At 37.9% G+C, this 27,532-nt stretch overlaps 2 protein-coding genes across 3 annotated transcripts; one reads left to right on the forward strand and one right to left on the reverse strand.

Moving 5' to 3' along the window:
* Positions 1-61: 61 nt before the first annotated feature.
* Positions 62-5,651, reverse strand: sypl2a (synaptophysin-like 2a). Of its 2 annotated transcripts, XM_055221978.1 has the most exons (7): positions 5,570-5,651; positions 5,415-5,487; positions 5,241-5,315; positions 3,723-3,841; positions 2,690-2,888; positions 1,755-1,925; positions 173-1,105 (listed from the first exon to the last, which is right to left on the reverse strand). In XM_055221978.1, the coding sequence occupies exons 2-7, from the start codon at positions 5,427-5,429 to the stop codon at positions 968-970; spliced, it is 717 nt and encodes a 238-aa protein (XP_055077953.1). In that variant the 5' UTR covers positions 5,430-5,487; positions 5,570-5,651; the 3' UTR covers positions 173-967. The 2 variants fall into 2 exon arrangements, with proteins under 2 accessions (XP_033823300.1, XP_055077953.1); XM_033967409.2 differs by having other exon boundaries at positions 62-1,105; positions 5,415-5,638.
* A 392-nt stretch (positions 5,652-6,043) lies between these two features.
* zc3h11a (zinc finger CCCH-type containing 11A) lies at positions 6,044-12,472 on the forward strand. The gene is made up of 16 exons (XM_033966572.2): positions 6,044-6,176; positions 7,432-7,500; positions 7,851-7,992; positions 8,062-8,181; positions 8,284-8,407; positions 8,840-9,019; positions 9,094-9,159; positions 9,232-9,384; positions 9,451-9,543; positions 9,631-9,690; positions 9,754-10,242; positions 10,348-10,418; positions 10,512-10,866; positions 10,944-11,101; positions 11,191-11,336; positions 11,621-12,472. The coding sequence occupies exons 3-16, from the start codon at positions 7,939-7,941 to the stop codon at positions 11,835-11,837; spliced, it is 2,286 nt and encodes a 761-aa protein (XP_033822463.1). The 5' UTR covers positions 6,044-6,176; positions 7,432-7,500; positions 7,851-7,938; the 3' UTR covers positions 11,838-12,472.
* Positions 12,473-27,532: the final 15,060 nt, after the last annotated feature.

Consider the following 27,532-nt stretch of genomic DNA (forward strand, 5'->3'; position numbering starts at 1 on the left):
TTGAATTAACCAACTTACAGTTATAGGCAACATACACATTATGCACATGGATAAAAAAGTCAAGATAATAATTATTACATTTTATTGAAAGAAATAAACGTGACATGCTATTTTTCAATGAAACAAACAAACCTGAGAAGACCAACTTAAATAAAATAGACTGCTGAACACCAATGAAACACTTTTGTTGAAAAAACACAAATGAGCTAAAAAAGGAGCTTATAACCAGGTTATAATGGCTTTCCCTAATTAGTCAGGTTTTGACTGATTCATGCATGTTTGAATTTTGTATTGTTCTGCTTTTAAGGCATCGAGCTCTGGACATTTTCACCTACCCTGTCCCAGCCGAAGTAACTTATGATTATTAAAAAATAAAAATCTGACTCAGTGTCATACATAAATTATGTTCCAAGTGTGGCATTTCTTAAAAATACAATGTAAAATCATGTTCTATGTATGTGATAGTTCACCATATTTTAGAAATAGGCATCATTATATCTAGAGAAAATACATATGCTTATTCCTAGTATTTAAGATACAATTTGCTAGAGACTAATCAGTGTTTTGACCCAGTGTCATATTATACACACAGCAGTTGAAATTACAGTAGTTTCCAACCTCATACAACATAAAAAGAGACACTCTATAAAATTTGCTTTTGCAGGACCAAATTGTACAATGACCATTTATCCATGACTAAGGTATTATAAGAATATAAGAGACAAATGGAAAGATAATTCAACAGCAGTCAGCAGAAGAGTTGAAAATAACAGACTTCCTGGTCTCATTCTATAATTTTACTAGGGCTCACAATATTTTCACACTGATAACAGAAACCCATTTTGTATTTCATTCAGTCACAATAAATGAAAAGTAGTAAAAAAAAAATCAGTGGTTAAGTTTTACAACTAGTTCATAGGCTGCATTGAGCAAAGCAAATGAACCGTAGAGAGCATGAAGTTTCTCACTATTGGGAGTAGGAGGTTGGGCCCTCCCCCACTTCTACAGACGGGTTTGGTCGGACTGGATCTTTATGGAATGGCGTCTCTTTGTAAATAAACCAGCAATTGCCTGCCCACAGGATCAAGTTTAAGAAGCCAAAGATCTGCAAAGAGACAGGAAAAAGCAATTTTCATACCATGGTGAAGCACAGGATGTATTAATGCAATTTAGGGAAGCTTGATGATTGTTCAGCCACCATTCTACATTTCCACTTAATATAAAAAACAGGTGTCCCAAATTGGACCACTCTCCTCTAATGCCAGGCCCTTGATATTAGGCCTATACCAACCATACAATGTAATTTCCCAGAAAAAAAAGGTCATTCATTCACATTCACCACATCAAAATTGGGCCTAAACCTGAACTTGATTAGGACTAAATAAGAACTATAACAGGGCCAAAAAGTGGCTCAAATTTAGGACCATATAATGGCAAGCATGAACACACCCTAGAATAACAATGGGATTTACAAGAATCATTACCCAGTGATATAGCAATACTAGATATGGGATATGACTGATATGTGGTGATATTCAAAATCAATGTCCAGTTTACTAAGAAGTAGTTGCTCTGGAAAGGACTTTTACAATATGTGCTTATATACTTTTAGTATGGTTCATACATTTTAGAAAACAAAACTTTTGATTTAATAGTATTAACTGGAATAGCTTATTTTTTAATTATTACATTATGACCACCATTAATAAAAACTGGATAATGCCTCTTTTTGTGTATCTTCTTCAGTTACATACCACAGAGGCATTGAGTCGACCCATAGATGGCCCATCTTTGGCCTTGCACAGCGGGCATGTCTCAAGCAGGTGCTCAGGGCTAGTGGCCCATTTAATGTCAGTCAGACCTTTGCCCCAAGCTGAGGATGACACCAACCACAAAAAGGCAAAGCTTGCTGTCACTAACAAATCCTGAAAGAGGTATCAAAAGATGGAGAAAGAAGAATAGATTCAATTACATTTCACAAACTTTTTGCTAAAACCAAAAATATAAGTTAATTTAACTATTGTAATTATGAAGTTTGTTTTGCCATTTAGTTCAAAAGTTTGAGGAGTCTGTCACATTTCCTTTTGGTTCAGTTTCTTAACTCCATCTTAAGAATGATCCAACCACAGCCGCTAATTTGTTGCACATTTCTCTCAGATGTGGAAGACATCTCCTCTTGAAAATTCTTGTAACATTCAGAACAAAATATATAACTTCTTTAACATGAGATAACTCTGTAGTGCTTGTTCATTCTGCAGAAATCCATGCTGTTTATTAGTCCTCAACGTAATTTTTCCCCTTTTTTATCTGTAAACTGCCATGTTTGTTTTGACAGGTCTCTCAGATTGGTTAATCCACCTACCAATCACACCCAAATGTAACTGGGGAGACAGAATATGATTCTAGACCCACAAGTCCTTGTAAGGTTTTGTTGAAGCATGTACTTTTGGCCGCTCAAGTAAAATTGTGCAGTGTCTTGTGACTTGACAGGCCTGGGGTTTATAAAATTGATTAATAACAATAACAGCAAAACTGAAAAAAATCTATACTTACATGATATAGTTACGTCTGTGTTGTTAATAGTGCAATATAATCTATTTTACAGCATGTACAGTACATTTGGTATGCGTGTTTGAGTTTACGCAGGCGTATTCTTATTTTAGAAAATGTGCAGAAATGTATCACTTACCACGGTGGGACCACGGTTTGTCTCGCGATACACAGTTTGAAAGCCCATGTACAGGACAAGTGTGGCAGTACAATATAGAAAGGCAAACACTCCGACACAGACAAAGAACTCTGCTGAGGAGGAGAAATCACCCTGTAGGAACATCTGAGGCGCTGGAGTTTGGGTACATGATGGGATGGTGTAAGAATAAGCTGACAACCTGCACTGACAAGATGAAATAGGTAAAAAAGTGACACTTGTGGCTTCACGGTTAAGTCACTGTTTTAGTTTAAAAAATATCTCACCATTGAAGCTTTATCCATGAAAGCAATTGAATGTAGAACACAGGACACTTACTTTTAGCAGTTGAAATCACAAAAGCTATCCATGGGTTTCAGAATGATGAAAAATAAGGACTGTTGCCATAGCAATTAACAACCTAAAACAAAATTCTGTATGTTTTGAATTGAAGTTGCACATAACAGGAAGCTGAAACCCATGGATAATTTATTGACTAATGCCATTATGAATAACACATTAGCAATATCAAAATGCTCAAATTTTAAGTGTAAATGTGAGGACAAAAATAACAACCCATAAAATAACTACCAACAAAAAAAATAAAATAAAACTTTTGTTGACTTCCAATAAACAGCAGGGCTGAACGACTTCTCAACAATGGAAATCTAACAAGCATTCTGATTGCGGTAACCGTATATTTGTGATTTATGTTTTAATAATAGGATTCTGCTTAAAGTTCACATTTTAAACACGTCCAAAAGGATTGACAAAAAGACTGAAATATGAACTGACAAACAAATACGAGAATTAGACTCATTTCAGAACACAGTTTGTACAGATCTAAACTACAAGGTTAGCAGCTTATAGACAGAATAAGACAGGACATTTTGTTGTATGTGGAGTAAATAAGGTAGAAGAAGGTACTTAACAAAGTGCAGCCTTTGCAATTTGTTAATTGTGTCCATTCAAATGCAATTGCAATTTCAATTTGGATTCATTTTGCAGCCCTAATACACAGAGCTTGCCACCATACCTGAAGGGGTAGCCAAAAACAGCTATCACATCCTGGGGTTCCGACTCTGGACATTCAACTGTCAAGCTGGTCGTCCCACTGTAGCCTCCAGTTGTAGCAAAGGCAAAAATGGTAAATACCTGCAGAAGACATGCAGTATACAGCCATTATTGATAAGTATAATTTACTAGCCTGGCACAGCCTAACCTGATTTTATTTGTTCCACTGATGAGACAGGTGGGAAGTCGATTAATCAAAAATGCATACAACACACTGTGTCCAAATTATATACACTTTATGTTAGCACCAAGTTATGAAAACTCAAAACTCAACACTTGATGCTTTGAAACATGTTTCCTGTATGTTATCTTGTACTTCTATAGGAAAAATCTCAGTCAGCAGAAGGACCAAATACTGGGACAATAGCAGGAAGGCTGAACACTTCCTCTTCAAACAGGTTCAACACCACAGTCAAACTAGGATAAGTGTTTTTCAAACCAAGCAATAAAATATCTGCACTGTTTTTATATATCTTGTGGTATCATCTGTTCAACCTGTCAGGGGCAGTGGATGATTGCAGTGAGTTGCCCAGTGACCCATCTTAAGATCTTGAGCTGGGCTCATAGTCAAGACGAGCTGAGCTGGAGGATAAGCTTATTCTTTGCACTTATAAGCTGTTCACTTGTAGTACATGCATGATAATTACATTAAGTTAAAGAGTTTGGTTGAATGATTTTTCTTTTTGCAATAATTTGCACTTTTCACATAAATATTACAATGCAATAAGGTAGTGCTCACTATCTTATTAGACCTTTGGGAATTCTGGTTGATCTCCTTAAAAGACAGACACTATGTGCATCTGTTTCATTCTATTTTTATACAGTAGTCATGTCAAGGGTTAAAATAGTACACAAAGAAGGAGCAATGCAGAGGATAGAATTGCGCAGCCTGAGCTGACCCCAAGAGAGCCATTATTATGCTTCAAACGTATATTTGGGTTTTCATAAACCCAAATATAGAGTATTAATAATGACTTTTTTTTAAATCCATTCCAATCCATTGCAGGATGGGGTGAGATGGACAAAAAATATATATATTTCACTAGTATATCAAGAAAATGTTTGATATTTATGATCTATATTTCAATAATCTGCCCACATCTAATCCATTCCTTAAAATACACACTGTGGATCTGATTATAGCTCTTGCTCTAGTATTTTGTCAATTACAGACGTTCATTGTCCATTGTGTAATTTGCTACAATTTTGTTTATTTCATTTTTATAGGCTACACATTTAGGCTTATTGAGCTTACTCATCAGCCCACTCACTTACAGCCTATGCAAGGTTTGCCTCCAGTGTCTGCACTCTGCAGACTCCAAAGTCATGGAGCCCAGACACCAGTGTCTTGGACAACAACATAAGCATCCATTCATTCAGTCGGGGAATTAAACGGCAAATCATTTTAACAATCATACAGATTCACCTTTTGACAACAACTACAACATTTTTACATCAAGGCAAATGAAATTCTACTTACCCATTCTAAAAGGCGAATAAATCCTATGGGTTCCTTCAGTGGCCCCAGGTCCAATTTAAATCCCGACACCAGTTTCTATGAGTAAAACAAACAACTCACATGATTAACCTACAAACCCGAGATTGTAATATTCTGCTGAACCTATAGAAGTCCTTTAAAACCATCCAGGCCTACCTGAATATTGTCCATTTAGCAGGCAAAAATACACTTGTCTGTAGAAAAGCGAGCAAACCGATGGCCACACTACCTATAGACAGTGCTGATAAAATGCATTAGAACAAAATTAGAAAACAACTGCCACTGTCTATCAGCAGTAGGCGGTGAAGTACCGAGCCAAAGTTAGGAGCGTTGTACAAGTGCACAGCTGACACTGAACCATTCCCTGGACCAACCAGGTCGGGGTGTTTATACACTTCCGGCTTTCCCTTCAGAGTAAATTTTTGACATGTTATGTGTTTGGATTAGCTCGTTTCTCAATAATCAATAGCCTACAGTTTAGATGGATGGATATATATATATATATATATATATATATATATATATATATATATATATATATATATATATATATATATATATATATATATATATATATATATATATATATATATATATATATATATATATATATATATATATATATATAGGCCTATATTTTGCATTCTATTAAATGCATATCTGCCTTATATGCATTCTGTTTTTAAACCATTTACAGTAATAGCCAGCCATTGTAAATCTTTACGCTGTATGCAATAAATAAGTTGTAAATGTAATAAAAGGGAGCGACTTGTGTAGGCGGGACCACGGCTCGTGGGCCCACCCTCCTGTTTTCGTTTGCATCCGCCATTTTGCTTCGGTCTACGACAAGGAGCATACGGGACAGGGTTGTGTCTTCTTTCTACGTGAATCTTTTTCATTTTTTAATATTCCAGACTGGTAATTGATTCAACATGATATTCGCACATTTTAACAACACTATACACATTCTACACATAGCTTACGTTTCTTGATTGCCCTAAATTAACTCAAAGCACTAAGTTAGCATGTTGCTAAAGCTAAGGTCGTAGCTTATCTGTGTTGTGGCTGGGCCTCCGTAGAGTCGATGGGCCTGATGAACACTTATAACTGTATGTTTATCGCCCAATTCAAATGAAAACATAAACATTTATCAAGTGTTATGGTGTAATTTTACAGTATTGCCAACACAGTTGACGTTGCATGTTGTAAATAACTCGACGAGGCTATCAGCTTTGCATAATGAGGAAAAAAATGAGGCCTTTACGCTCACACTTCTTATGCTATTTATTTTTCTACAATATGGGATTTATGTTTTTGAAAGTATTAAACTCGGCATTTCACTCCAAAAAACGAATATGTATAAATATATTTCAGTGGAAAACGTAGCTTGTTTTATACCTGCTTAATAAGAATTGATAAGCTGTAACCGCATGTTAAAATTAAAGCTAAACCAGTGGTATTGAGATTTGCTAGAGTAACAGTCAGACACGGTTGGCTCTTTGGTTTACTTGAGAGTGAAACCTAAGTCAAGTCACAAACCCATTTTATAGACAAGTAGACACAGTTGCATATGGAAGGATAGGGTATCATTTTAGATGCATCTTAGAACATATCTACCTTGTCCAGCTACTTAGAAGTTATATAATTGTCCTTATAATGTATGTATTGTTGTTTCTTGATTTGTCTTTAAATAACCTATTTTCAGTTCCCAGCAGGTGGGGTGTGATTTTTTTTTTTTTTTTTTTTTTTTTTTTTTTTTAGGTTTCAGGTACCACCTTGCCCTTTTTTTGGAATCAGATGGATATGGGTAGTTTTTTCACAATTTTTCTGAAGATTTTTTTTCCTCACTTTGAACATCCTACCATTTTTATCTGAATGTCAAGTTGAGCAACTTCCATTCTAGAAGATCAGATGAAAGTTGACAAGTTGTTCCTATTACTATCAGTATTTTTGTTTTTCTAAATATATTTTTGTATTTTTTGAGGTGTTTTTGAGCCTTTTCCTCATTTTCATTACCAGTGGCATCCTTCTAATAAAAACACCCTAAAGGACTTCCAAAATCCTATATCACCTGTAGTGCTTAGTACATCGAAAAGGAATTTGGTAGCAACACAAGTGTCTGGACTGCCCACCCCCTTTGTCCTCTTTTCTTATGGATCAAGTGTTCCTTCAGGATTGAGTTGCCAGAAGAATCACTACTAGCTGCACGCCCTGACGGTTCACCTGTGCTCTGTGTCCTCAGGTAAAATTTCACCAATGGATTATTGAGTTTCCTCACAAGTTTGTGTTTAAAGGCAAAAAAACAAAAAACAAAAACATGAATAATCTACAAAATATATGCTAAATATTTTTAAAAAACTTTTGTTTCTTTTTTGTTTCTTTTTCCCCCCACTATTTACTTTAGCATGGTGTTAAACATTCTGTTATGTGTTAAACATTCTGTTATCTGTTAAACATTCTGTCCTATGTTAAACATTCTGTCCTATGAATGAAAATGCAGTATAAAGGGGCTGTATTAAAAAGTTATAGGAACAGCAAAAGGCCCCTACATTTTGAAGCACCCACTTACTTGTTTATTGTTGATGTTTTCAGGGAAGGTTCTTTTGACCTGGAAAAGAAGCAGCCACTGGGTCTGAAGAGTTATCCAGCCACCTGTTACTCCAGACACGCCAGGATTATTATGACTAACCATGGAGATGACTGCTATTTTTTTTACTATTCCACCTGCTCTAAGGTAAGAGAAACAAACTTGGCTTAGTTTAACAAAAAGAATAAACCTTAACAGACCCCTCTTGTTTCCCAGGGAGATGCTTGTCCGTTTAGACACTGTGAAGCTGCGATCGGAAATGAGATCGTCTGCAACCTTTGGGAGGAGGGCCGGTGTTTCCGCCCTGTCTGCAAGTTTCGCCACATGAAAATCACAGTAAGAAAATTTGGAATTTGGACATTATTACATGAGGTTCTGAAAAGCAAAAACAAAATGTCACAATCTTCTAATATATGCTCTATGTGTTCTATGTAACAGCATAACCGTAAAGAAATTGCATGCTACTGGGAGAACCAGCCTGCGGGTTGCCAGAAGCCACACTGTGCCTTCTTTCATGAGAAACCTCGCTGCATTGATGGACTTTATGTTCCACCAGACAAAGGTAAGTGCACTTAACATCATAGAGCAGGGGTGGGCAAACCTTTTGACACATGGGTCACAATGGGTTCTAAAATTTGACAGAGGAGCCGGGCCAGGATATGTATATGTATATATTACATTAGAGATGGCCTGTAGCAAAGCATGAATATGTAAGGCTTCTTGTACAAATTGTTTTCCAAATGTATTAATTAAATTAATTTATTAAATTTCAGTAAAAACTTTGAACATGGTTTACCCTTACCTATTTTAATATAATTTGGTAATGTTCGGCGGGCCAGATTAATAAATCCAAAGGGCCGTGTGTGGCCCCTGAACCGTAGTTTGCCCAAGTCTGTCATAGAGCCTACATTGTTTGATTTGATATGTACATGCATATTATCAACTCCACTCCACTGTGGAAAAGACCTTCTGTAATTCACCAACAATGTTTTAGGTATAAAGAAGGGTGAGGAAGTTCCCCCGGAAGAGCCGGTGCCCTCACAGCCCACTTTGCCCACTGCATCCAATCCCCAGGTCAGAGGTGTTAAAAAGAGCGAATCACAGGAGCCCGTCCCAAGCCCCACACACCCCCCAGTCGTCATCAACCCAGCTGATGATGACGAAGATGAAGATGGTAAAATCCCTTGCCTATATCAATATACCCACCAAATTGTTAGTTATTTTTACACATATATTTTTATTTTCCAGATCAGTTCTCAGAGGAGGGAGAGGTTGGAGTGTCTCCCAGAAAGCAACCAGGAGGGTCAAAATCAGGTACGATCAAAAATATAGAGTGGGGAGGTGTGACATCAGCTGAAATCAAGTGACTCACTGTCTTTTTAACAGACGAGTCTTTGAACTTTGGTGTCAGCACATTGGAGGAAATACGTCTCCGGAGAGCTCTAAAAGCAAGCATGAAGAGGGCTGTATATTCTGTGCCTGGTGGTGATACATCTGCTAATGGTGGCAAAGAAAACTCCTTTATTCAAATGAGAGATGGTTAGTGCATTGGTCTCGCAGTCTTGAGTTAAAGTCTGATTATTCATGACTGTTTTTTGGCTGTAGACTTAAGGTGTGGAGTCCCTCTAAGGAGGAGCCTGGCTGAGCGCCTTGGCAAAATTGTGGATGAGGTGCAACCTGAAGTACCATCTCAGAAATGTGAGACATCATTGACAACAGTGGACAATTTTGTCTCTTATGTGTGATTAATTGACCATCAAATGTATCTGTTGTCTCCTTGTGCAGCTTCAAAGTCTGTTAAGCAGAGACTTACATTGCCATCAGATCTTAGTACTGAAACACCAGGTAATAATTTAAAACGTAATACTACTGTTAAAAGACTCCATTTAACTTATTCTTACTTCACAGTTGAAACGAGGTCCAAGAGAACAGAGCAAATACGAATTAAAACACTGGAAGAGATTAAACTAGAAAAAGCAGCAAAATCACAGAACCCAAAAGAGTGTTCAGCCTCAGAAATTGCCATCACCAAAACAAATACTATCAAAAACCCCAAAGGTGTGAAGAGAGCCATCACTGTCAAAGACAACTCAATCGGCAATATTCAAACCTTCTCAGAGATGCTTCATATAAAGAAAAAAAGACAAGAAGAGAATTCGAAAGAAGATAAACATCCAAGTGAAAAGGGAAAAGAGAAAAGCCAGGACAAAGCAGAGCCTGTCGGGTCCCAGGCGAAGGAGAGTGGCGGTGAGATCCGAGTGAAGACCCTGGAGGAGATCCGGAGGGAGAAGGCAGCCCGGCTCCAGGCTCAAGAAGAGATTCAACAAATGACAACTGACCCCCAGGAGTCCAGCGTTAAGAAACCCCGCTTACTGCGCCTCAAGACGGCTTCACTGAGTAAGACACAACCTAGAGCCAATTATGATTTCAGAGAGAATATGCTTGATTTGTTTTACATTTGTCTTTGGGGAATGTAGTTGAGATGTTTTTTGCACTCAATAGGTAAGGACATCTCTCAGAAGAGTGAAAATGTAACAGAGAAGACATCCAAGTCTACTCCTAATCCACATGAGGTACTAAACTCGTCATTGCTGTTTGGGTCATCTCAATTCTTCTTGTTAGCACATGATACATTTTTGACACTTCTTATGTTTGTGTCTCTGTAGTCTTCTAGTAACGGTATCAAAGTGAAGACTTTTGAGGAGATTATGCGTGAGAAACGTCTTCGCAAAAATGAGAGTGAGGAGCCAGCCTCCTCTAGTTGCCTGACCAAAAACTCAGCTGATATGGATCTTCCTGCACAGCAAACAAGTTCTGCTGTTAAGAGGAAAGGTTTTGCCAAAATAACATTTACTCCGGACTCCTCAACCAAGAATGATTCAGGTGTTCACAAAGCCAAGACCACTGCTGTCAAAGTCCCTTTTGCTCCTGTAAAGAACAATGGCACTGTGTCCAAAGAGATGGAACCCACAAATGTCACGCCAGAAAGACACACTCAAGAGTCGGGAACAGACACCAAAGGTACCTTAACTTTTAGTTGGAAACATGTCATGTAGTTGATATTAAAACTATACTTCAATAATAATGTCACCCCTCAGTGAGACCTAAATTGAACGTGAAGCCGTCCGTTGTGAAGCCGAGTGTGCATCTAAAGCCTGGACAGAAGAGAAAAGCTCCAGAGCGGTCTGCTGTGGCTGCAGTCAAGCCGCTGAATAGCACCTCCAACAATTCTGAGACAGTCTGTACAGACTTACAGGTAGGACCACTGTACATCTGCAAAGTGAACGTTTTAAATACAGACATGTCTGGGCCAGAAACCTCACAATTATTATTTCTTGTTTACAGGTTTTCTCGCCTGTATCTTTGAACAGTGCAGAGAGTTCAGAATTTCTTTGTAATGCAGTCACCTCCTCTGACTCTGCCTATAAACCCACACCTGTGTCTCAGGTTCAAGAGGCCCTGGTCCCAGACGCCTCTACAGTTAACCAAAGGTAAACTCTCACATGAGATCATAACACAATCTGTGCACTCCTAAAAGAGACAGTATAAATACTCCACCAAATAGGTAACCTATGTCCATAGGTGTATATGATTTCCATAGGTGTTTACTATGTCCATAGGTGTCTAGCCACAGGCTAATTTGCAGACTCTGTCCCCGGTTAGGCATTTAAAAACAAAACTCATCAGTGCACTCTGCATCTTTGCTTTTAGTTTTAATTACACAATAGAATAAAAGCTTGTTCTGAAATAATCATGAAAGCATTTTTCCCCTTAGCCGCACACTGAAAACCCCGTCTCAGACCAAGTCGCGGAGGACCAGTGTGGCTGTGAGCCGTAGCAGCTCATGCAGCATAGCCCCTACATCAGCAGTGGATGACTTTGATGAGCTGATCAGTGAGTTCACCACTGATGACCCTCTGGAGGACGGTGTGGACCCTGCCCTCGGAGAGGACGACCTGCTGCAGGAGCTGTCCGAGATGATTGACAGTTGAAGACTGAGGGCTTTCGCTTAACTTGGTATTATGACATAATGGTTATCAAGAAGCCACCATCTATTCAAGATGCACTAAATAAGTTTTAACATGTTTTACATTTAGTTTTTAAATGAATTATTCAGAATCCCATCCCGTAGTCTGTTTCCTGAATGATCAGATACATGGAGAGTTTGGGCTGTTTTATATTTCCTTTGTTTTAAGCTTTCACTGTTGGGAAAGTGGATGTGGTGCTCATAGAAGTGTCTGTGGACATGCTCAGGTCAGCATTGTGTAAATTATGAGTGCTTCATAGATGTGTATACTGTGTATGCGAAACGTGAGAAAATAATAAAACATGTAGCACTTCACTTGGCTTTCTTATACGCTGGCTCGTCTATGTCTGATGTGACTGGCCCAAATTGTTCTTTTATTTTTACCTCTCAAAACCTGTATTAGACTGCTAAGGGACCCTTTCAAATGGTGTGTATGCAGTTTGTCATTATTGTAATGATTAGTTTATTTTCAGTTTGTCCTTGGATTTTAGTTATCTATGATGTCTTACCCTTATGTTTTTATATTTGTACCTGTTACTGATTTCAGGTCCCCTGTATTAGTGTATTATAAAATTATGTAAATAAAAGATTTTAATGACATCACTGAGTTACTTAATAGCCATAGAACTTTATCTGGATTCTGATGCTGAACGTATAATGCGATCCATATCACAATTCAAGAAATAGCCCTACCTTTACTACCTAATCACAAATTTACAGCAACGTAGCCTTTTGTATGGTGCAAGACGCCCTCTTCTGGAATATTTTAGGTACTGCAAATTTGCCATAGGTGAAAATGAAACTGTTAAATGTTATTATAAGCTCTAGCATATAACGGAGCACTTCAATTCTCAAATTAAAATAAATGGCAAATATGTCATATTTTATTGGCCATTTGAAAAATAAAATTTAAATATAACATTTGAAGCTTTGATTTTTTTGAAGATGAAACTTCAACCTGTGGTTGTGTCGTGTGGTCTGCTGCTTCTTTCTACTCACTCTGAGCCTAATTGAAGGCTGCTAGAATCCTGGCTTAGTCCTGCTTTAGTCCTGATTCAGGTCTTCAGGGCTGATAAAGGTCACGAGAGAGAGAGAGAGAGAGAGAGAGAGAGCCCACATCAGTGCCACAGCTCCACTGTTGCAGGCAGACCAACCACAAATCACTTGAAACATACAAGCCTAGAATGAAAACTAGGAGCGCATTACCCAAGACGCACGTCCCAATCTACGCGGTCCAGAGCTTCTTAGGCCAGAGTGTGAGATTTTCATATGGCACATAGAACGCACTATGCGCTCTGTTACCTTGGCAGTTGCCATGGCAATTGAACGGCCATCTCGTGGAGCCAGAGCTAATTTGTGATTAAAAATTATATTTATTAATAATAATATTTTTATTTTTATTTTTTTAAAGTTTACACTTACAAATATCGTTTTATGCTTCCATTTCAAAAGACCTACTTTTACTGGTTGATTTTTCTGTCATTTGTTTCATAGAAAATCTAAATTGACTAGTCCCTTCATGATCAGCACACTGAAGTGGCGTAACGACTGATGGGTCAAAAATGAACAGGGTTTATTATAAAAGGAGAAATAGCAGCGTGTGGAAGAATGAACCGAGTCGTTGTAGTGCAGAGGTTGAAGCTTTATTGATAAATGTCGGCAGGTGAATAGTGGGTGGAACCTATTGGTGAGGGTGATTCCAGACTCTGCGCCCAGCTCCAGGCACAAAGGGAACGCCAATGTATTCACCTGACAGTGAACGCACCTGACAGAGAACGCACCTGACAGAGAACGCACAGGTGATTGGACTTAGAGAGTTCAGAAACGTGCTTAGCTCCTCTCCCTCCTCTTACTATCTCCCCAACGCAGTTATCTTAAGCCTTATCTTGAGCCTTAACACAGCAGTAGTACATCCAGAACGCTGCTGCTCGGGTCCTGACTAGAACCAGGAAGTACAAGCACATAAGTCCTGTGCTCAGGTCTCTGCACTGGCTTTCTGTAGCTGAATGAATAGACTTTAAAGCAGCTCTGCTTGTGAACAAGTCTCTCCATGGCCTAGGTCCAAAGTACATCACCGATATCTTAGTGCCACATGAACCATCTCACACTCTGAGGACTTCAGGGACTGGCCTCCCGCTAGTGCCCAGAGTCAAGACTAAACATGGGGAATCGGCGTTTCAGTTTTATACAACTAAAACCTGGAACAGTCTTCCTAAAGATGTGAGACAAGCCTCTACTTTGACAATGTTTAAATCCAGGCTCAAAACATTTGTTTAGCTGTGCATATGACTGAAAGGTTTTTTATTCTGCACTCTCTGCACTCTTCTGTTTTAATGTTAATTTTATGATGATTATTTATGTTTTGATTTTTGTGACTTTAATGTCTTTCTTATTCTGTAAAGCACTTTGAATTACTTTGTCTAAGAATTGTGCTATACAAATAAACTTGCCTACCTCAAAGATACATAGCCAAACAAGACCAAATGCAACAACCAGTGGAATATATATGATAAAAGTTTGTTATGGTTAGTAATGCGTTGTTGATTTATTAGAAGACAGCGTTATAAGGACATGTTTGTGTGTGTGAGTGGCTCCCATAGATCCTGGTCAGTTTCATAGTTGGATGTGAAGGTCACTGAGGTCAGCAGCCATGTGCTTGAATGTGCCACTACTCGTGTTCTCATATTTTCATTTACCTAAAGTACCATTCACTTCTCCTGCAGTTACACAAAGCTCTGAATGTGGCCTATAGAGGGCAGTCAAAACACATAAAGATACTACGAGAAGCATATGGCAGGCGACTAAAGACCTAACTTAAAAGGATACTTAGGATAAATGTGATTATGCTGCCCCTCTTGACACACAAGTTACAGTACAGGTACAAAATATTACTTCAGTTTCAGTTTTCAAGCTTCTATTTTGCATTTATTTTCATGTCATTTATGGCACAGTTCTGACTTGCAACCTGCCCTGGTCACATCACCTGCTTGTATGCATGGAGAAAGAAATGCTTACTGCCATTCTGTTGAACATCCAAGCAATATTAACATGCCCCTGGAGACAAGAAGGCAAGACTCCCCCCCAGAAAAGTTACACAGTACATCTTTATAGTCAAACTTTCCAGTATCTCAGTAGTCATAAATTTCTCTGTGGAAGTTACTAAAAATATTAAAGCAAAATCTTAAGCAAAAAAAAAAAAAAAAAAAAAAAAAAAAAAAAAATCATCGTCACTATATTTGAAAGAAGGTATCTGTACTTTCTACTCCACTATGTTTTTGAAGAGGACTGAAAAGTAAAAGTATTTTTGTCGATTCATTTGTTTCTGTTGAACAAAATTCGTATTTGAATCCTTACTAGATCTCAAAATCTGCATGAAATACTTTTACTTTTTAGTCTTTAAATACATTTTTAAATGGGTATTTTAATACTTTTACTTAAGTAGATTTTTTTCATGTGATATTTTTACTTTTACTCAAGCGATTTTCTGCTCCGGTATCTGTACTTATACATAAGTAACAAAATTGAGTACTTTTTCCACCACTAGAGTCACAGTCACAAACACAAACTGGTTGGTAGCAAAACGCCAGCTTTAATAAACTAACTAATTCCAGTTGTTTTGGTTTAACTTGAAGATGATGTCTTCTTTTAAGTATTTTTGAGTGCAGTTAGGCTTCTAAAGACCCATAAGTAGGACCAGAAGAAGCCAGCACACCACCATTATGCCTTTATTCTTATTATTAGCTTATGGGGTTCCTGTGCCTTCTGCTGATGGTTTGTATAAGCCTAGAAATGGACTTATTATGGGGTACACGTACATACACATTATCTAAAATAAATCTATACATATAATATATATATATATCAAAATGTGGTTGTAAAATACTTAATATGGTGTAATAAAACCTTTTTCTGTTTTAACCAGTGTAGTTGTGCCCATCTACGAGGCTTTCATCCCCCCTCTTCACCATCCAGCACACAAGCACCCTTTTAGTCCAATCGTGACAAGAGCAAATACAGATGGACATTCCTCCCAGCCACATGGGGCAGACCTCTGAATCTGTACTCTATGTAAATATGCATTCTTCTATGCAGTTTGTGTTCATTTCATCAGAAACAAAAAAGTACTGTATTTGCACTTATCAACTTTAGCAGCTGGGTTTAGCGTCTCCTGTTGGTGATTAGTATAGCACAGCACTGTAGGTAAATCTCTTTCCCAGATTGTCATTGTACTGAAGTGTGTTGCTGCCAATGCTCTATAGATAAAATGTATATAGTGTTTTGGGATTTTATCCAAATCCCCAAATATCCAGTATATCCAGTTGGTCTGGCTATGTCCTCCATCTTACGGCTTCTAAAAACAGCCTGTATCTCACCATGTAAGTGTAGAAAACTGGTAGGATCCTCCATTGGTGTCGTACTTCCACCTTTTGCTTATCACATAATTTCATGATGATTCTGTATCACCTTTTAACATAAAACTATCATGTCATTTCATGCTATTGCCACTTTTACTTTCATACTTTATTATTTCTATTATTATTGACCATAGTACCATAGTGGTGGCGTTCAAAGATGAACACCTGCTTGTCTCGATATATTTGCTTTACCTGGAATATTTCACAGTATGGCATTAACTTGTTTATTGCTCAAAAATACCTTGAAAAACATTCATTCTTACCATGAGGTCACCACTCTACAGATCTGAGCAATAATGTGGCTGCTGGCATCACCAGCTTGTCTCCATGGAGATAGATATACAGGGTGTCCATAAAATTTCTTTACAATTTAAAACATTTATTGCAAAAGCAATTCATAAGCTATCTTAATCAGACTTATTCTATTGTACTCAGTGGTTTCCAAAGTTTTTTTTACTTACATTTAATACAGCTCTATATGGGCACCATTAGTCGCACAAAGCACATCGAGATGGTACTGGATTTCTTGCCATGTTCACTGTAGTATAGCCTCATCAATGGCTGCAATCACATCTGTTATCTTTTTAGTTCAGTAATGTTGCTTATCTTTGTTCGATACACAATATCTTTAACATAGCCCCAAAGAAAGAAATCCAGAGGTGTGATATCTCGTGAACGTGGTGTTCATGGAATTGGCCCATCCCTTCAAATTCAATGGTCTGGAAATGTTTGATTGAGGAACTCACAGAAAATGGAATGTGAAAACATTTATAACCACTGAGTACAATACAACAAATCTAATTAATTTATCTTATCAATTGCCTTTGTAATTAAATTTGAAATTGCATAGAGACTTCATGGACACCATGTATTTAATGTGGAACATTCCATGCAAAGCATTATACAGCCATTTGGATTCTAGTGATGTAATTAATGACACATTCATTCCACATTGTCTACATATGAATGGTACTCCCCACACTGAGCACAGGCTGTCGTCTATTGACTCATTCCATTGTAGCCTGTCTGTGAGTACATGTGGCTTTCTGTCAGTCACAAGGCACACATTTAAAGGTGAGTTACTTAAGAGGTCTAGACCAGCTCAGGTCAAAAGACACAGACATGAAACACCTTGTATGCTGGTGCAAGTTTGTTTTAACAGGTCAAAACAAATATCATTCATCATAAAACCAGTTTAGTTACCAGTTTGGAATGACCTACAAAGAAAAACTCCTTTAGAAGTTCATATTGGCAAGAGGAAGACTTGAATGTCTGAAAACTTTTTATACATAACCTAAATTAAGACTACTGAGTTCAGAATATTGATGGATATTTCAGTACTTTTGTCAAGGGTAGATTAACGTGACTTGGAACATTTTGACGGGTTCATTCGTTCATTCGGTCTTCATTTTTAAGGCATTTTTGTCTGACAAACCTAACAGCTGCGCACATTCTCAAAAAAGCATTCAAAACCTTGAACAAACATGTATTTTTACTGGGAGCAAGGTGACCTCTCCAGAGATCTGACCTGTTTCTTACCACGGCGATGCCTCCATTTGTTTTCATGTGGAGATTAATTAATTAAATGCTATACTAAGTAACCTTTATGACTAAGTATTGACATCTCCATAGAATAAATGGATGAATAAATAAATTGATAAATAAAAGTGACATAGCCTATCTTTGAGGCAAGGTTAAGTCAGATTTCAAAAAACCTAAAATTACAACATTATATAAACATAAAAAAGATTAATCAGTTAAGTTTGTTTCTGTTTTCAAGTTATTTTTTGTGTTTTGTTGCCACATGTCTGCTACAGCCACTAAAGAGTAAAATGCATTGTGGCATGAAATGGTTGGACTGGGTCTGGTGTCAGAGAACACAGGAAGCTTGTAGTTTAGCTGCACATGTGGCAAAAGTATTAAAAAACCTCTATAGTAAACTCAGTCGCTTCCGTGAATAGTCTTACACAATCTAACTTTTATGTGTGGCATTACAGCCAATCACAGTATATCAATACCTCAAAACACTGGAGATACAGTTCCTATAACAACACTAAATGGGTTCTTAAATGTGTTTTAAAGGGACCCTGCCATTGGCTTCAACTCTATCGACAAATGATCCAAATATTATATATAAGAAATAAATATTTACCAAATTTGTTGTATTTGATTCTGTAAGGCTATGTTCACACGTGCACATACACGACATCTAAAATGGTTTCAGCTGGGATTAAACCTGGTACTAAACATGGACTAGACCAGAATTCAACCAGTAGGAGATAGACGTTTTGACTTTTTAACCATGCTATACAATAATCCCCTTATCAAAAGTATGACTAGAATGCTTAATGCCTGTACCTGATTCTGAGTCAGGGACATGTTTTAGTTTGAGCTTGAGTTTGAGTCTCACGTGGTTGTTTCCTTATAGTTCTCCAATGTCTGCCTACTTTAAGCTTTTTGGTCACTCTTGAAAATTCCCTGGATTGGTGCGTCAGAGTTGATAAATTATTATTATTATTATTATTATTATTATTATTATTATTATTATTATTATTATTATTATTATTATTATTATTATTATTATTATTATTATTATTATTATTATTATTATCCATCCATCCATTTTCTTCCGCTTATCCGGGGCCGGGTCGTGGTGGCAGCAGTCTAAGCAGGGACTCCCAAACCTCCCTCACCCCAGACACGTCCTGCAGCTCCAACTTATTATTATTATTATTATTTTCATTAATACTACATGCTTATATTAGCTTGCATATTGCTTAAATAGCTAGGATTTTTTTTGTTTTGTTTCTTTTTTCCATAGTTAATTCCCATGGCTATGCTAACACCAAATCCAATTGAGGCAGTGCAGACTGATGCAACGTAATGGCTGTTGCTTTTACATCATAAAACAACAACAAGGATCTCAAAGGCCTGTTTAAATGCCAATAAAAAACAAATAATACATGATAAATGTTTTAATAGATGGGTAAATTGACAAAACATGGAAATAGGAGATCACATTAGATAAAAAAAAAAAATAGATAGATAGATAGAGCCATATAATACCAGTCACTTTAATAAGTCATATTTGCACTGTTGTTCTGATGCTGCTGTTGTATATATTTTCTACCTATAAGTATTTTATTTTATTTTTTTAAGCATATCTTTTTCTAACTTTGTGCATGCCCTTATTTGTATTTATTCAGTGTGTTTTATGTTGCACTTTATCACCGAAGTCAGTTCCTAGTTTGTGAGCTGTGTTCACAAACGATGGCAATAAAAGTCTTCTGATTCTGATTCTGATATACTGTAAATCCAGGTGTAACCGTTTGTGTTCCCAGTGTCCCTTTCACTTTCTACCTCGTTCCATGCAGGACCTACCACACCTGGCCTCCTCTCCATTAACCATCATTATCATTCCTCTCGCGTTTCCTATGCTTCGCTAGCTTCTATTAGCATTCTGCTCCAGTCTGTTTGACCGTTCTGACAGAGAGGGGTCCCACACAGACAGCTGCTGACAGAGAGGTTAGAGGCAGGAGCCAGCCCGAATCAGGACTACAGGTGAAGTGGATTTAAAGGCACAGTACATGATTTTTACTGTCTTAAAATGTGAAAAACAGAACTAGTTCACTTGTCTTAGATACATACATACATTCTGAGCATCCTAATTATTCACCGCGATGAGTTTACAAGTGCTTTTCACAACTTCCAGGGTGGAGTTTTGCGTCCTGGTAAGCAACAATTATCATGCTAACGTGCACTTCCCGATTATGGAACAATAAAAGATGGAGGTGTAGTTCTTTTGAAAAAACATTCTTTTTTATGGTGAGTGGGATCTCTTCTCCACAGATCTGTCCTTGGCCTAGTGGCATCACCTGTCTGTCCCCATGGAGGTAGATAAGTTTAATGTCATACTGTGGAACATTCCAAGCAAAGCAAGGGCATGTCCATGGAGGAAAGCTTGTGCTTGACTCTCCATCATAAAAGTTACATAGGGCACCTTTAAAGACAACATATTATGCAAAATCGTAGACTGTATAAAGAAGTGGACTAAGGAAGTTTGACAGCGTTCGGCTCAGTCAGTGGAGCTTTTCAAGGCTATAATGACGAATTTAGAGCCGAGTTCCATATTTGGCATTCTGACCACGAGTATCATAGCAGCCAAAGAGCCAATCTGGAGCGAAGCTGTTGAAGGTAGCATCCCTTCCCACCCGCACCACTGTTTAGGCAGGGGGTGGGCACTGAGCAATGCTGTCAATCAAACCTGTTGTTAATTCTAGCGGGACCAACCTCATGGAAAGAAGCCAGCTGATTTGTCTCTTATTAATGTTCATATCTTGATTTATGGACACAATAACAAAATAATAATACCAGGATCTTGTAGAGCCAAAATGACAAGAGTAACAGCAGCAGTTACGGAAACAGGTGTGACAGCTTTTCAATGTGAAGTGAATTGGAGCCAGAGTTGATGGATGGAAGCATGCCCATGATCACTTCCTATTTGGAACGCAGCGGCTAGCAGGTTAGCTATATCCATTTATATAGACAGTGTAGTATGTGCCAAATCTTTCATAAGCTTTAAACCTTGTTATAATAGTTTTCCATCATCATTAGATTATCCAATTGACTAATGTATGTTTGAGTAATCCTGGAAAGATCGGGACAGGGTGGAGGGAGTGGTGCCAAGACTGAAATTTTAAAAAGCATAAGTTGTATAGTTTTACATTTTGAAGTGTCACCATAATCACACATTATTAGGATATTATGGGATATATATTTATTTTTACTCATACCATATTTGCGCCAATTTTGAATGATTTACTCTCGCCTCCCTCTTGATGTGGGCCCCGGGTTGTGGCCCCTGTGTACTGTCTCTGGTTTTGGCCCCTGCTGACTCTGGATGTCTGTGATGTGGAGGTGATGATGGCGGTGAGCGAACTGCGGTGAGAGGGATATGAACGGGACAGTAGCTCTTTTATGCCCCAGGACAAGTCTGCAGGCACCGGGCCCCAGAGCGCTGAGGAGGTGCCTGGGGGCCCTTGGATCGGACTACTGCTACACAAACACAAGGACACATGAGACGGTATAGGGTTGGTGAAATGTGCTTTACTGTTTTTACTGTACAGTGTATGATTATGAAGTTTGGATATGAGCTGAGAGAACAATTTATATCACTTTTTTAATGTGAAAACTACTACATACTTTCAAAAAGCCCTTGTGTAAATAGAAACAAAGATGAGGGTTTAGATGGAGATTTTTGTGTTTGTTTTGAAAAAGAATAGTGTAATAAGACTATACTATTTGTGACAGTAGCTCAGTTGGTAGAGTGTTTGTCCACTGATCTGAAAGTCGGCGGGTTGAATACTGCTCTCCACATAAATATCATTAGTTGAGCAGTCCAGTTTGGTGGTGCGATTCTAGGTCCCACAGATGAATACTGCCGATGTGTCGTTGGGCAAAACACTTAACCCACATTGCCCCAAGTGTCTGCGTACGCTGGTGTATGAATGTGTGTGTGGTTTCTTCTCAAAGTGCTTTGAGAGCCTTGCAGGTGGAAAAGCACAATATAAAAATCTAACCATTTACCATTATTTTACCTGCAAAATGTTAAACTTTCTTTTTTTTGGCCCATGAGCAATGTTTTATCAATGTCCTACAAATTTGAGCAAAAGTTGTCTGAGTCTGCTGAGTGTTATCTGCATCTAATTATAAAGTTTTCCATTTTCCGATACACATTAAGCGTCAGCATGCTAGTTGCTGTTAGCTTCACCGACACAGCAAAGCGCTGCTCTGGCCTCTGGAACAATTTGTAATGAACCAGTTGTGTTTTTTGAGTTTTTAAGACAGTAAAAATCAGGTACTGTGAAATGTGTGCTGGTACCAGACCCCTTGCAGTCTGCAGTCTTACTAGCAGTGTAACCATAGAATATTGTTTTGACCCAATACGGCACAGTTATCAACCCACAGAGTCATGCGTGCCATTTGCATCTAATGATAAAAATGTTTTATTATCCCATAATCAATAAGTCTGTGTTAGACGCTAGTTCATAGCTTTGTCATGTGTGAAAGTTGTGAAAAGTGCTTAGAAACTCATTGCTGTGAATAATTAGGATGCTGTGAATACATGAGGTAAGTGATGAATAACTTCAATCAGGTACAGTGCCTATAATTAATTAATAAAAAACAAAAAAACAAAAACAAAAAACAAATCTGAGTTCTGATATAATGAATTTTCTTGGTCTCAAACTCACACACGATCAGGCCATTTCTTGGAAATACATCGTAGAGATAAACCAACCTGTCCTGTAAATATTTCCAACCCCAAAACTATGAACTATGCTCCTTCTTGATGACAGACTTCGCTTCCAGATTATCCTAGACACAAAGGGTGCATTCACCAAGGAGAAAAACAGACAAAATGAGGCATAAGCACCAGGGTATGGGTCATTATGTAACAGAGGAAGGTTAGGGGTCCCGCCTGAGAACGGAGGTGTGTTCTGGGCATAATAGAGCCTTTCATTTGACCCATCATTCATCAGGACAGAGGAGAGAGAGGACAGGAGGTACTCTAGGCTGCTGTGTTCTGGTGTATTTGAAGTTAGTGCACGTGAGAGATTAGGAGCAGAGGCACACCGAGGGTTTGGCTGAGGAAGAGGAGGAGAGGAAGTGTGTGAGTAGAACAACTTCAATGGATCAAGTCTTCACACAAGGCACGCTATTCAGTTGGAGGCTCAAAGACGTATGGTGGTAATTAATTACAAAATGTTCAATATACACTGTCCCTCTTACAAAAAACAAAACAAAAACAAAAAAAACCCTAACATTTATTAACATAGATTTCCTCATTTTCCTTACCTGGATAAAGGTAAAATATTGCCTGGCCAGTCCCTTTGGCATGCCATAGAGTGTGACAAACCTTCATCCTAACTTGGGATGATCCAACATTGGTTGAGGGATCAGATACACTGACCAACAGATTGGCGGTGTGATGCGAGCTCCCACAAATGAATACTGTTCTTGGGCAAGACCATAGACTATATATATATATGGACATAGTTAACCTGGTAGCCATTCCAAATAGGATTCTGTCTCCAATTCACTTTACAATGGAAAACTGTCACCCCTCTCTCCGTAACTGCTGCTGTCAGGCTCGCCACTTTGGTCTTCTTGTATTGTTCGTATTGACCTGCTCTACTGCTTCGTATTTTTATTTCGCTATTGTGTCCATAACTCAAAATATGAACATTAATAAGCGACAAATCAGGCGCCTTCTTTCGTCGAGGTTGCTCCCATGAGCATTAGCAACAGGTTTGATTGACAACAAGTGCCCGCTCCTTGCTAAATGTTCCTTGAAGGTGGAAAATCGCTTCATAAAAAATGTGACCATTTACAATACCATTTGGAAAAACAGTTTGATTCTGCAAATATAAAGTTTTGTCAAGGCATGTTGTTCTGACTGGACAGGTAAGCTAAAATAGTCACTGGAGACACAGTTTTTGTTTTGGTTCATTTAGGTGCTTTTCACATCAGCCCAAATGACATTGCTGTCCTGTAAGTGGTCCAATAAATTAGATCCACCAGAGAATTTGGGCTCAGATATAGCTGGATGAGAAGTTCAAGGTGTATTCTTGTGTTTGAGAATTCATCTTGTTTACTGATAAGATATAATCCTCCTCATACAATGATGAATATATTAGAGTGATATTAATGAGTTTCCAGGTGCTTCCACAAGCAGGTTAATATGCCAGGCTCCAGTAATATGATTTAGTCCCATAAACAATTTTTCAAAGTTGTCTTCAGACAACATTGTGTCTGAAATAAAGAAACAATAAAAGGATTAACTTTATATCGCCTGGGATTTATTCTGCAAGAAGGTAAACAGTGAGTTGACAAAAAGGGCAACCCATTCCAGAAAAAAGGATTTGTTTGGTTGTCCAGAGACTTATCCCAAAATGAACTCTGTGATCTGAAATAAAGGCTTTCCGATAAGACCTAGGGTGGTGAGATAGGGTTACTGCAGGAATGAGAAAAATGCAGAAATGAAAAGAAAGTGAATATTTGGCTGTAGTTTAAAGTGACGGCTCCACTCAGGAGGTCCATCATGCCTGTGTGATCAGCTCCTGCTTCACCTGCTCCAGACAAAAGGCCTATGGTTCACATTTAATAATTCAATATGAGAACAATGGAAGTGTGAAAGTCATCACGCTTTTATAATTAACTTTCATCAGAGCGATTCCTGACCACCATAGACTGTATATATAAATGGACATAGCTAATCTGCTAGCTGTCGCATACCTATGTTCCCGAGCATGCACATTCTTCTGGCTCCACTGACTCGAATTCACTTTCTATTGAAAACTGTCACCCCTCTTTCTGTAACTACTTCTGTCAGGCTCATCATTTTTGTCTTAAAATGTTTGGATTAATCCATACTACATGATCCTGGTGTTTTTATTTGGCTGCTGACGTTAGCAACAGGTTTGATTGACAGTGTCACTAAGCACCAGCACTGATGGTTTAGCAGGTGGCGGACGCTTACCAACATTGTCAAGGGGCATTACTTTCAACAGCCTCGCTCTGGATTGGCTTTATTGTTGCTATGATACTGGCGGTCAAAATTCTAAATATGGAGCTCAACTCCAAATTCACCCCTATAACTCCTAGCCTCGACAAAACTCATTTGGCTGGAGCCGAACGCTATGGGTGATGTCACATTCCTTTAGTTCACTTCTTTATACAGTCTATGGTGCCCACATTGCAGCACCTAGGCAAACACTTCCAAATCTTAGCTTAAGATCTTCAGGAATACCTAGTTGGAGGTTTTAGCCAACTGCACATGCTTTAGTTTGATAACACTCGAGCACTTATATGAGAAGGGCATCCAGACATAGGGAGAACACCTTGGTGCTGTAAGGCAAAAAGTTAACCGCCACCATGCCATTGAGCGTGCGTGGATTCAGTGACAATTATATAATAGTAACCCACACCCCAAACACTTCCTCTAGCAGAGAAGCTGGAGGAAGTATTTGGGGTGTGGGAGTCCCTGCTTAGACTGCCACTGTGACCCTACTCCAGATAAGCAGAACAAAATGAGAAATGACCAAAAAAAACCCCAAACCTTTTGGCTTTTAGAATAAAACAACCCAACTTTTTGTACCTTTTTTGCTTTTCCCATGTACTGGAGCTGTATTCTCTGGCACAGAGATACCGGGGGTCATAATTTATTATATAAGCTCTTCCTCAATAAATCAGCTTTCAACCATGTTATGGTTGTTTCCATTTTTCCATTTACTATTTAACGTGATGCATGTTTGAGTAACCTTTATACTCCTGTATTCAAAATGTCATTGCTCCGATCAACCCCTGTTTTCACTGGCACCAGTATACGCCCACTGCTCTGTATTTACTTCGTTCTCCAGTTTTATTTTCTTAATCATTGATTCAGTAGGATTCAACAGCACTGTGTAGTCACTTTGGTACAAATGGAAAAAAAAAACAACAAAAAAAAGTGGCTCATTTTATATGAATATTGTGATTTATAATGTGCAAAGTATAACATAATGATCCATGGTTTCATAGATTATAACTATATAGCAGACACAAGCACAATATGTCTTCTTTAAAATACATAAATAAAATAAAATGTTTTCCTTAAAATATTTCTTTATATTATTTTTATATTTTCTTTCCATTACATTTTTCATTCCATGCATCTTGTAAGAACCAATATGGAAAACACACTAAAATGGATACAATAACATTTCACATTTCTCTTGACAATATATATCTTAAATTTCATAACCATGTCATATATTATCAGAAGAGTCCTTATTTTGCCCGCCACGTGTTGTATGGTAAAGTCATTGAGGCATTGATAGACCCAGAGGGAGAAAACTCCATTTACTCTCACCTCTCATCCATCTGCGATAACACTCACATTTCACACCACCTCCTTCCTCCTCCGCACAGTATATTCTGTTGAAAGTCATTCAAAGGATCAAATAGGAAGTTACGGATCTATTTCACCACTGCTTTCACTCCAAACTCAGCAAATTTTGAAAAAAAAAAAAAAAAAATAAAAAAAAAAATAAAAAAAAAAAAAAAAAAAATATATATATATATATATATATATATATATATATATATATATATATATATATATATATATATATATATATATATATATATATATATATATATATATATATATATATATATATATATATCCTGTAGCTATAGCATTTAGCCTGTCACGCCTCAGGACTGTTGTTGCAGTGAGGCCTTCACTGCTCATTAAACTGCTCGTGCGTGTGTTTTATGACCTCTCAAAATGACAGTGAACACACCATTAATAGCGGATCAGGCGGGTTTGATGTCAGTGGTTATATAGGGTTAGCTTCTGTGTAAGTAGTAGTGTTAGCGGGATGGTTTATGGTGGTAAAAGCACTTAAAACCAGGGGATCAAATTTCATATGTGAAAAGCGTGGCTGCTAGTCTTGACAGCCATATTATTGGTTTTCTATGTTACATAAAACCATATATTTATAGACTGGAATTTCTTCCCAGGAGCCAGACTGACTACCTTGAGATCTTTGAATTTAAGCGGGACACTGTAGCAAAACATCATAACATAACTTTAATCTATGCCCATTCATTTCATAATAAAACGTAAAAAAAAAAACCAAAAAACTTAAGGGCGGTCATATGTTAATGCTCAATATATTTGAGCACAATTTCACTTGCCCCACTGGACGTATTGTATAAGCAGATATTGAGGTCAAAGTAAGTCCGCTGTGTAACCTGCTGTCTGCATCTAATTATAAAGCATTTTCTTTTTGGGAGTCAGCCTCTTAAAGTTGTGAAAGCGCAACTGCAAACTGTTTAAAATGAACTAGCTCTGTTTTTCACATTAAAAAAAAAAATCAGGTACAACGCTTTAAACCGAAACATGTGTAATTTTTTATTCTGTTAGCAATTTGAAGCCAGTACATACCATCATTGTGTCCATGGCACAGATTGGTGGCTAGTTTTCCATCAGTCAGTACCAAGGCAGCTGTGGCTACTGAAACAGACTCTGACTGTGTGTGGATTTTCTGTTTTTTATTGTTGTCCATCCATCCATTTTCTTCCACCGAGTTGCGGGGCAGCAGTCTAAGCAGGGACTCCGAGACTTCCCTCACCCCAGACAGATCCTCCAGCTACTCTGGTGGAACCCCGAGGCGTTCCCAGGCCAGCCGAGAGACAT

This window comes from Periophthalmus magnuspinnatus, chromosome 5, assembly GCF_009829125.3.
Source record: "Periophthalmus magnuspinnatus isolate fPerMag1 chromosome 5, fPerMag1.2.pri, whole genome shotgun sequence".
Lineage (NCBI taxonomy): Eukaryota > Metazoa > Chordata > Actinopteri > Gobiiformes > Gobiidae > Periophthalmus > Periophthalmus magnuspinnatus.